This window comes from Arvicola amphibius, chromosome 3 (assembly GCF_903992535.2).
Source record: "Arvicola amphibius chromosome 3, mArvAmp1.2, whole genome shotgun sequence".
Classification (NCBI taxonomy): domain Eukaryota; kingdom Metazoa; phylum Chordata; class Mammalia; order Rodentia; family Cricetidae; genus Arvicola; species Arvicola amphibius.
In genome coordinates this window covers 126,174,123-126,185,567 of record NC_052049.1, presented here as the reverse complement: position 1 = coordinate 126,185,567, position 11,445 = coordinate 126,174,123, and the positions used below count along the sequence as shown (strand labels likewise).

At 44.3% G+C, this 11,445-nt stretch overlaps 1 protein-coding gene across 1 annotated transcript in view; it reads left to right on the top strand.

The window, feature by feature from the left end:
- Window positions 1–537: 537 nt before the first annotated feature.
- Arid3b (AT-rich interaction domain 3B) overlaps window positions 538–11,445 on the top strand; it is a 45,714-nt gene continuing 34,806 nt past the window's right edge. Inside the window, exons 1-2 of the mRNA XM_038322640.1 lie at window positions 538–653; window positions 3,153–3,754. Coding sequence (XP_038178568.1) covers window positions 3,224–3,754 — 531 coding nt within the window. The 5' untranslated portion in view covers window positions 538–653; window positions 3,153–3,223. The remainder of the gene's footprint in view (window positions 654–3,152; window positions 3,755–11,445) is intronic.

Genomic DNA, 11,445 nt, shown 5'->3' with positions numbered 1-11,445 from the left:
GAAACCGGAGGAAAGAAAATAACTCTGGTGATTAGGGCGGGGTTGAGGATGTAGGTGGCGCTCCAGGGGTTGCAGCAGCCCCCGGGGACGGGAAAATCTCAGTCTAAAATAATTCAGAGATTAAAAAAAGAAGGGAATGCTTAATGAAGACTGGCTGAAAGATAGCACTCTTAATCCCTCTCTTTAACTTATTGCAAGGAACGTCCAACCTTTGTTGCCAGAAAGCAGAGTAGATGTAGTTACCCTGCTTTTTTTCAACTCCCCGCGAAAGCACTCCCACCGGACCGCCTCTGTGTCTGCGCTCTCCCATTGGCTGACGTTTCCGCCCGCCTTAAATAGCTTCCGCCCACGGGTCTAAGCGGAGGGCGGACCCTAGGAGTCACTTCCGCCTCGTCCCCCACCTTCCACCACCTCCTTCCCTTTTTAGCTGCTTCCGGCCTCAGGCCCCGCCCCCGTCCCCGAGGCCCCGCCCCTGACTGCCCCTCCCCCGCCCCAGGCCGATGGCCCGGCCCCCGTGGCACCGCTTCCGGTGTGGGCCCCGCCCCGGCTGTGGCCCCCAGCTGCGGAGAAGTCGGAGGCTCAGCTGCTGCGCTGGGGCCTGAGCGGCTGCCTCCTTCCCAACCGCGAGCCCGAGTCCGGAACGCTGCGCATAGGTGAGCTACGCGGGTCTGGGTTCTTTCAGTCGCGGCGGGAGCGGGGCTGTGGCAGGTGGAAGGGACCGAAATGGGAGGCGAGGCAGGTGTGTAGGGGAGACGCGGGCCAGCGAAGCGGGGGGACCGCTGAAGAAGAGTGCGAGCGCCGGGAGGAGCCCTATCCTCCCGGTGCCCAGAGGAGTGATCTGAGATAAAGAGATGGGAAAGGTAAGGGACCCCCGGGGAACCTCAAGGCGAGCTTAGGTGGAGTTGGGATGCTTGGAGAAGAGCCTGAAGATTGACAGAGAGGGTTTGGTGGGAGTAAAAGTGATAGGGCTCCATTGGGAGGAGGGTAAAGAAGGGACAGAGAGACTCGAGAGGGTCGGGGACTGAGCTGCTGGAAACGAAGGTAAGCAAGGCCGGGCTCAAGCGGCAAGCAGTCCGTTGCGCCCCGTTTGGAGGTCCGGGAAGTTTAGAGGATCCAGCGAGGGATGAAGGGATGAAGTGGTTTAGATTTCTGTGGCGTAAATTCTCTAAATGTTGGTAGTATTGTTTGGATTATTGGCTGTTTAGGGGTTGGGATGAGATGGGCTCTGTGAGGGAGAATGAGCCCATTGAGTTGTAGAACCGAGTCATTTCTTAATAAAGAGGCTATGGGACACCTCCCCTTCTGCTGAGGGCAGCCCTACAGAGAAGATGGTGCCAACCAGACAAGAAACATTTGTTCACTGACTGGCAGGAGTTGGTTGAAATATTTCCATTGTGTTGGTTGACATTAATGATTATATGAATATTTTTAAATCACCAGTGAATTACTTGTTACTCTTGTGTGTGTGTGTGTGTGTGTGTGTGTGTGTGTTTTGTTTCTGTATTTTTGTCCCCAAAGTGGTTTTTATTTTAGATGAATACTTTTGCCAACTGGGTATAAATCCTTCAGGCTTTCTTACGGAATTAGAACTAAAGCAGAATGAAGGGATTGCTGCAGGCATAACTTACACTTTCTAAACTGCTAAAGAGGAAGTATGGGCAGTAAGAGGCAAATTGGAATTTGAATCTTTTAACCGCCTGTGAAAACTACAACTGAGTGCTTCTAAGAAACAAATTGAGAATCGCCTAGCATGATTCTGGTTGTTCTTTGGTCTTTTTCCCCCCTAGCTTTAAAAATTGTACCGCTATAAGCATGTAGAAACTTACAGATCAAAGCTATTTTTCTTGCTGGGGATTTCTTTCCCCGTGAATATTTGAAGATACTGAAGATTTCATTTTCTTTTTCATTTCAAGATGCTTTCACTCCATCTTCCAGCTCAGTTCTAAAACACTGGGACAATGCAGATATCAAGTCCCAACCTGCACAGGGCAGCTTCCCCTTTCATGTGGCAACAAAATTGCACACCCCGTTGCCAGTCCTCTTCACCCTAAAATTTACTTTGCCATGGTAATCCATTCACTTCGGAAGACTTGTGAGAAAATATAATTTAAGTGAGGCTTGTTGAAGGTGGGAGCCTGGGAAGGGTTAGAGGTGGCAGGGTGTGAAAGGGGTTTGTGTTTGGAGACAGATTGGTAAGAATGCAGATAAACCTGCCCCCAGAATACTTTGGGACTGGAAGCCTTTTCTTGCTGTATTCATCAAATAAATATAGTAGAAATGAATCAGACAGAAAGAGGATGTGAGGAGATTTAGTTGTGGTTTATAAAAACATAGCATGACTTGTTTAGGCAATATTGGTACCTGTTTCAAATTAATTAACTTTAAAATCTCCAGAGGAATTCCCCCCCTCCCCGTTTGTTTTTGAGGGAAGCTTGCAATTTGAGACTCTTGCCTCCTTGCATGTTTCTTTCTTTCATGTTGTTGAAACCGGATTCTTTTGGAGGCTATAATGTCCACTTAGCCTGGTTCAGTCTACTCAACAAACTGGCTGGCAATTTGATCTGGGAAATTTGTGAAGTTTTAAACCAAGAGCAGTTTGCCTGATCTTGCTTTTTCCGTCAGAAAAGTCATTCTGTCTGTCTCTTATAGTTCTGTGTCTAGCTTGAGTAGGAATCTCCTTCTCCAGAGAGTCTGGGAAATATAAGCCATATTCTTTCTTTTGCAGCCAGGCTATTCTTTGCCTTTGTTAATTTCAATTTTTCATAGTTACTACAAATTCTATAATTCAACACCTGTACAGTGCAAGTCCAGTAGATAACTGTTTGATAAAGCAGAGAGTAAGAGAGATAAGAACTCAGTTGTTAGCAGACTTAAATGTTTTCTGGATTTCCTTTTTTTAAAGCAAAATGTTTAAATTTACCCCTACCGAGATTTGCCCCCTATTTCCCCTCTTAGATCCTGTTCTCTTTTTTATAACTTTCCCTCCCCATCCTCTAAACAAACCCCTATAATTTACTCATCTTGAAAGTCGGGTTTAGGAGCATTTAGTATTCAGAACTTTACTGGAGAAGAGACAATCTTTTATACCTGTTTTACATAGTTTTTCCCCCTTCTTTCTCCCTTGTGGTTTTGGTTACTCACTTAAAATATAGACCCAGTGTGCCTGCTGGTCTGTGCCCAGGTTGAGAGCCATGCCAGTCTGTGGGTGAAGTCTGAGACAGTAATGGAGCCTCTGCAGCAGCAACAAAAGCAGCCACACCAGGCTTCTCTACAGATGGATGCCAGAGAGAAGCAGAACCTGCAGACAAGAGAAGCACAGTTGCTGTATGCCCCCAAACTAACCACCCAGCCTACTCTCCTTTCTGTCACACCTGGGAGACCTTCTGGTAGCCCTGCTCTGGGTCCCTTAGCCAGAGTTACACCAGCCACACCAGTGACCCAAGTATTTGAGCAGAGCAGCATCAACTCTGAACCCGAGGAAGGGGAAGGAGGTCTGGAAGACGAAGATGGAGATGATAATGTTACAGAGGTGGCTGAGAAAGAGGCCCAGGCTGCTTCCAAATATTTCCATGTGCAAAAAGCAACTCGCCAAGACCCCAGAGCAGCACCCATGTCCAGCCTGCTTCCAGCACCTGGACTCCCACTACAGGGACAACAAGCTAAAGAAGACCATACCAAAGATACTTCCAAGGCCCCACCTTCCATCCCCACAGCTGGGCAGTCGAGCTGGAATCTGGATGAGCAGCTTAAGCAGGTCAGTGTTTCTGCTATAGGAGGAAGAGGCCATTGTTCTACCTAGAGGTCAGCCACAGAGGGTGCTGGGTGGGCAAGAGCTGGGACTGTGCCTTTTCACCCCATGTCACTGACCTAGATAAAAATAGTCTGAAGTTTTTCTCTGCATTTGTTTGCTTGATCTGAGGGTGTAGTTCCATGATAGTGTCAGAAGCTAGATTCAGTCTCTAGGACCACAAAAATATTAAGTGATGGTTCTTTTTATTAAAGCATTAGAGTGTATAAGTTACTGTTAATGTGTCTGGTTTGTTCCAAGTTTCTGTTAAAGAATCTTTCCTCTATTTTTTTTAAAGGAGGAATGAGGTAACAGCTGTGTTTCATTAGGACTATCTAAAAAACAAAGTGGCTGGTTCACACTTGTAATTCCAGTACTTAGGAGGTGGCAGTAGAAGAAGCAGTAGAAAAGGTTGGGTGTGTTAGTGTATACCTGTAATCTCAGTACTTGATAGGCAGAGGCAAGCAGATCTCAGTGAGTTCAAGCCTAGTCTGCATACTAAGTTACAGGCCAGCCAGGACTACATGGTGAGACCTTGTCTAAAAATTTTTAAATAATGAAATTTATGGTTCTAATTAGTTTTCCTAGTAGGAATGTAGAATAATTTTCCCTGTTAGTTTTTTAGCTCTAAGTAAACTCAAGATTATGTTTTTCGGTTGTTTTGAAGTTGAATATAGATGCTAAAAAGCGCTTCTGAATATTTCTCAACAGAGAGCATTATAGACATGATTCTGTTATTTTTTTTACATCGTCTGATTGGAAAGAGGGAAGGGAGACCTCAGAATTCCCTTTCTACTCAAAGAAAGTTGAAATTAGTTCCAAACATGGTTGAATATTAGAGTCAACCGTAGCGGGTTTTACTTGTTTCTTTGGAGGGTGCTGCTAGGGAGCAGCATGCGAGTAGGAAGCTTTTTATAAAGGCAGACCTTGGAGTCCTAGTAATTGAATTGTTTTGGAGGGTAGACCCTAAGCGATCTCTTTTCAACTAAGCCTTTGTCTTTATAATTTCTTTGTAACCTACACTGATGTTTTTCAGTGGTCAAGGTATGAGAGTAATGGTAAATTGTTCCAGGGTGGCTTGTTGGTGCTATAGACAGGACATTCATGATAAGGCCACTAGTCCCTAGATATTCTGAGTTTACATATACACTGTCTCTGTAATCCAGTGATGCTACTTAGAAGGCATTTGTGAAAATCTGTGGCTTACAAAAGGGCAATTGCAAAGTCATAGTTGACAAGGTCCTTTGGAAACTAAAAAATAAATAGGCATCTTGTATCAAGGAACCCTGTGCAGTTTACCAGAGTTTTATACAATAGCATCAACAGTGGGCTCTAATCCCATCTCTTCATGTCTGTTCATTTATATTTTGGTAGCATTTTAAATTGTTCTGAGCCTGTGTTTTATCAATTGCAAATTGAAAATAATGAAGCTAAGTATGATTTATATTCATAAACTCTAAATTTGTGAGGCTGAAATAGGAGAGTTATGAGTTTATTTCTCAAGGACGTTGTAAAGGGAGAGCAAGTGAGCCATGTGAATGCCTGTCTGGTGCCAAGCACTTGGCGGATGTGCTGCAGAAGTTGTCTTGTACAATTGTTGTGCCTTCCTCTTCCAATGGGCATCCCTCTGAAGGCACTGGGAGACACGGATCACCCAAGGGGGTAGCTGCAGAGCTAAGACTAGAATCAGGATTCCAGCTTCCACGACAGCAGCACCTGGCCACCAGCCCAGATCTGCCTTCTGGCTGATTTCTTTGGTTTAGTAAAACATCTGTGAATTGCCGGCAGCCCCTGCACTGCTGTGTAGTTGGCACCGTTCCATGGTGGCCGCTGAGTCAGCTCATAGCAGGAACCGCCCTGACAGCGCTGGGAAAGTTCAGGCCCGAGGCGGCTGCTGCCCCCGCCTTGGCAGCTGGCCAGCCTCTGTGTGTGTGCGGTCATTCCTAGAAAGTGCAGCCGTGTGTGAGGAACAAGTGGAGCTCCAGAGCCTGTCTGTCTTCAGGAAGTGCAGCAGGTGTTGAGGTCAAGCCATTAGAGCTTTGAAAAAAGAGACTCTTCAGAACTGGCGTGTGCGTGCACACGTGTACGTTGTGGCAGGGCGCCCAGCCCAGCATTCTGTATGGCGGCGGCCCGTGGCTGCACAGCTCAATGGAGGCTGGCTGTTGGCAGCTCAAACTCTGTGAGTTCATTTAAGTTTCTGAGGCATACATACTAAATATAGACTGTTTGGCAGAACACCTGCCAAAAATATTTTCATAAATGCCAGAGTAGCTAAGACCTAATGCTTCATTCTAAATTTACCTTCCTTCTGAATGTAGAGAAGAACCTTTCTGTCTGGGAGACAGTAACAATGTCTTAAAACCTTTGATGACTACTTCTTGTTTCTCTTGTAAATTTAGTTTTTCAGTTTGGTCTTTGGGCTCCTCCTTTGCTTTGTTTCTGTTGTTTGTGTATTAACTTTTTTACTGCATTTTATTGATTTTGTGTTTGTACATGGCATATACATGCCGTACTGGCATCCGGAGGTCAGAGGACAACTTGTGGGAGTCAGTTCTCTCTTTACACCATGTGGGGCTCAGGGATCAAACCCAGGCAGGCTTAATGGCAGGTGCCTTTATCAGATGTACCATCCTCCCTACCCTCTTCCCTTGTTTTAAACTTTGTTTTAATTAATTAACTTTAAAGTTTTACTGCATGCGTGTGTGTGTGTGTGTGTGTGTGTGTGTGTTTGGGCATGCACGCGTGTGTTGTAGTATAAGTAGGTATATGTGTAGGCATGTCTCATGTAGAGGTCAGAGAATAGGAGTCAGTTCTCTCTGTCTACCATGTGGATCCTGGGAATGGAACTCAGGTTGGCAGGCTTGGTGGCAGGTGCCTTTACCTGCTGAGCCATCTCACTAGTCCTTAAACATGTTTTTAAAGAAGTAAGAATTGTGCTTGAGGGTGTGTGTGTGTGTGTTTATGTTGAGTTATGCTTTGGACAGAAGACTGAAAACATAGCTCTGAGAGAGCCTGTAAAGACCATCAGACCATGAGACTGGCTGGCTGTTTTTGTTCTTCAGTCTTTTGTTCTCTAAGTAATTAACTTTTGGAGAGAAGAAGTTAAGTAGCACTTGTTCCAGCAACAATTCAAAGACCTTTTACAGTTGACCCAAGATCTTAATTGTTAATGAGTTATAGTGTCCTTTATTCTAAACAATCTACTTGGCAGAGTCTTTGTGCCAGGGCTGTCAGCTGCAGGCACGGCTCTCCCTCAAGGAGCCAGATGTCTAACAGTGCTGCTGCAGAAGCCTCAGGGTAGGGTTGGTGGTGCGATGCTGCTCTGTGATGCAGATATTCTAAAACAAATGTTGCTTTTCAAACACTTATATACATAGCAAAGTAGAAGAGGTGATTTTTTTTCCCCCTCTGTACAGTATAGTGTAGAATTTTCAGAAAGTTCTACAGGCATTGGTGAGGGGCTAGGCAGTCATTTGCAAATTGAAAACCTTAAGGGTGGCCCAGTTATCCTTTGTTTCTGAAATCCTGTTCTTACAGTACATAGAGTCAAAATTACCTCATGGATTCTCTTCTCAAAGAAAGCCTTGCAAAATATTTGCTTCTAAGGCCTGGCTCATTCTCTGACACCAGGGTGATGGGAAGATGGATAATACTATGGAGCCCAGCATTCTAAAACCCGTCAGATTTCTATGGGCAGAGTAAATAATTGTAAAACAAGACAACAAAGAACTGAGTGTTCCTTTTCTCAAAGGAGATCACACAGCCAACTTGGGGTGGGGGCTGGTTCTTAGGGGTGGTCTTCTCCTGCCTGGAGAGTGGGTGTTTTGGCAATACAGGCTTTGTTTTGAGCCCATTAGTGGAACTAGTGGTTCCTTCCACAGAACAGGAAGATCAGGGATAGTTTGATGGGCATGTGGGGGCTAGAGTTTATATGTCTGGTTTTCTGCTTACTTTGCCAGATACTTTGGTTACTCTGTGTGGCTTTGCATTGCCAGATCAGTGAAAGCACTGAAATTTACTGGGGTTCATTGCTCAATCAAGATTGCTCCCTCCTCAGTCCCTTGTGTTGTACAAGGCTTTGTTCAGAGTTGCCTTCTAGGATGGAAGGGTCTTATTTCAGAAAACTTTCAACTGAAGAAATCCTAACCCTTCTTAAAGCTTGCTGATCACATGTTAACGAGAACAGGGTATTACCAGTTCTGCACATCTGGGGAGCTGTTTGCTGCATCTTCAGCCTGTGACAGCACCTCTGCAGGATAGAAGCCAAGATAGCTCCAAGGCAGATGGGAAGGATCGTTTAGTTTGATGTGCACTGGTAGACAAAAAGGAGCATGACTTGGTTTAGAGTTAGTTTGTTTGAATAAATTATTGAATTTGTGTGCAGTTAATGAAGTGCCTATTAATGGCATACAGAAATGGAAATGGGGCTTGAGTGTGATTCAGTTGATAGCGTGCTCACCCAGCACACATAAACCCTGAGCTTGATACCCAGCACCCCATAAATGACATGGTGACACACTTCTACAATCTAGCATCTGGGAGGTAAAGGAAGGAAAATCAGAAGTTGTAAATAATCCTTGGCTATGTGGTTGAGCTTGAGGACAGGCTACCTGAGACTTCATCTCAAAAAAATCAATAGTCTTGTCTTACTATGTTAGATTAATTCCTGCTTGGTAATTAGCTTGCAGTGTGGCATCTGTCTTTTTCTTCTAATGCTTTGGCAAACTGCTCTCCAGGATATATCCCTCTAGTGTGTGGGCCCATTAGTAGGCCTACTGTTCTGGGCACATACTTGGTAAGTACTTCATGCAAAACATTTGAGGGGTTTTGCAAAACTTGTTTAAGCTGTTGACTAGAAAAAAAAGGTGGTAAGCTCTCCCCATTTTCTCTGTAGTGTGTCCTTATGCCCCTCAGTATCTGGAATCACAGTCTGTCTAGATTAGTGACTGTCAGTTGGAGCTGATTCTTCTCTACTGCTTGACACTTAGCAGTGCTGTTGTGCCTGTATCTGGAAGCAGATGTGTGCTCCTAGCTTCTAGTGAGAAGAGCCATGAAGGCTGCCAAACATCACACAGAATTTAGGACAACATTTACACACTCCTGACAAGGAATTGTCTGGTTGAAAGTGGTAAGGTTGAGAAACCCTGCTGTCCGTGGTTTCCTTAGGCAGAACAGGCTGTGCTTTTAAAGATTTGTGTTTGTGCTTTACTCTTAGCAGCTGAGGAGTTTGACAGCCTTGAGTTTTCTTCATTTCTGGTTATTTTTCCTGTTGCTTGCTTATTTATTTATTTTTCTTTGCTTTGTTTTGATTTTTGAAACAGTCTTTCTGTGTATTCTCCTTCTTCTTCTTCTTCTTCTTCTTCTTCTTCTTCTCCTCCTCCTCCTCCTCCTCCTCCTCCTTCTCCTTCTCCTCCTTCTCCTCCTTCTTCCTCTCTCTCTCTCTCTCTCTCTCTCTCTCTCTCTCTCTCTCTCTCTCTCTCTCTCTCTCCCTCTTTTGTTGGTTTTTCAATTAAGTAATTGATATAGGATCTCACTGTGTAGCTTTGGCTAGCCTAGAACTTGCTATATAGACCAGGCAGGCCTCACACCACAGAGATCTGCCTGCTTCTGCCTCTTGAGTGCTAGAATTAAAGGTGTGCATCACTACACCTGATTTCAGAATCCTATTTTTAGTGTCCATTTTGAGTTTGTGTCCTTGGGTAGTCATTACAGTGAGCACGCTATACCTGTGAGAGTTTTGGGATCTACACCTTGAGGTCTCTTATTTGCTTCCTCCAGCCCAGCCCTGTGTACTATCCATAATATTTATGGTAGTTTATGAGAGAGCTTGGTTGCCCTTCCAGACAGTCTTTGTTAACCCACAAAGATTAAGGCAGATACTTTGACACACCTGTTACTAGCAGATTTGATTCTTAGGTCAGTCTTTGAGAGATAGGAGATGTGGATCTAGATTCTAGCTCTGTGACTTATTATGGTGCTTTGAACAAGCACCTTAACTGTCTGCACTGGACCCATGCATAGATCTCTTCCAGAGGTACAGTAGCTCTCTCCCACCATCATTGGGCTTGTTTTGTAGATGCTACAAAGGTAGAAGAAAAATAGAAATATGAATGGTCTTTGTAAAATGCATAGAATGTCCAAAGTTAGGTTGAATTGCCTTAATTTCTAGATACTTCTTAAGGCTCTCATTTTTAGTCCTTACTGGCTTGGTAAGTAAGATGCTCAGTAAATCCTGGATACTACTCAAGGAGAGTTTCTTTAGGTTTTCTAGAACTGTGGCCAAACATAAGTATTTAGGAGTCCTCTGAAACCTTTCAGGCTTGTGGAAACATAAACCATGTACTTTGCTGTGCTTTTCCTGTTAGCATAGGGATTGGGGATATGTGAGTGTTACTGAAGTGGAGCTGGCTGAGCTTGCTCCACATTCCCCAAAGACTAATCCCTCTGCATGTGTCCAAGTCCCACTCTTCTAGACTTTCAGGGATTTGATCCCTCAGTGAAGACTTCTGTTTCCTGACTCTTCAGACGCTTCTCTTCTGAAGAATTCTCTGCAATTAAACATCATCTCCCAAACTTTAAAACCAACAAGCAACAAAACTGTAGTCTTCAAATTCATACATTATGTGATTGTTTAAAAATTGTGAGTTTGCTTTTTAAAGAAGGCCTGCACTGCACACTCCCCAGGCACAGTTTTTAAAGAAGGCCTGCACTGCACACTCCCCAGGCACAGTTTTTAAAGAAGGCCTGCACTGCACACTCCCCAGGCACAGTTTTTAAAGAAGGCCTGCACTGCCCACTCCCCGGGCACAGTTTCTCATGAGACTCGCACACTCTCGTTCGTTTTGTCACACGTGCCAGCACACTCCAGCCAGGTCCCTGACCTTTCGCTTCTCTTCGCTAAAGTTTCTAATGGCTGCCATGTTGCCTGGTCTAACTTCCTCGACCTCATTTGTTATTTAAGAAGAGAGTTGGATCATTGACCATTTCCTTCTTGAAATTTTTCTTCTTTCTTCTTATTTTCCTTTATCCCTATAATGCTTTCTTTTCACTTAATTCTCCAGGTACTATTCTAAGCCTTCTCTACGTCATCCTTGGGAGACTCACATATTCGTAAATATATGAATGAAACATATGTTACTTGAATCTATGTTTCTAGGCTGATACCAGTGTATCTAACCCCAGCTGACTGGTTAACATTTCCAGTCATATCCTATTCACAATGGGAACTAGTGATGCATGTCTTTAATCCCAGCACTTGGGAGGCAGAGGCAGGGGATCTTTGAATTTGAGGCCAGCCTTGTCTACAAAGTGAATTCCCATACAACCACAGCTACACAGAGAAACCCTGTGTCAAAACACCAAAATAAATAACTATATAGAGCCGGGCGGTGGTGGCGTACCCCTTTAATCCCAGCACTCGGGAGGCAGAGGCAGGCGGATCTCTGAGTATGAGGCCAGCCTGGTTTACAAGAGCTAGTTCCAGGACAGGCTCTAGAAACTACAGGAAAACCCTGTCTCAAAAAACCAAAAAAAAAAAAAAAAAAAAAAAAAACTATATAGAATAGCTGTCCTACTCATATCTCAAGTTTAATACATGTAAAGCAATTAAAAACTTTTAAGCCTATCCTAGAACTCACTCTGTAGACCAGGCTAGCCTT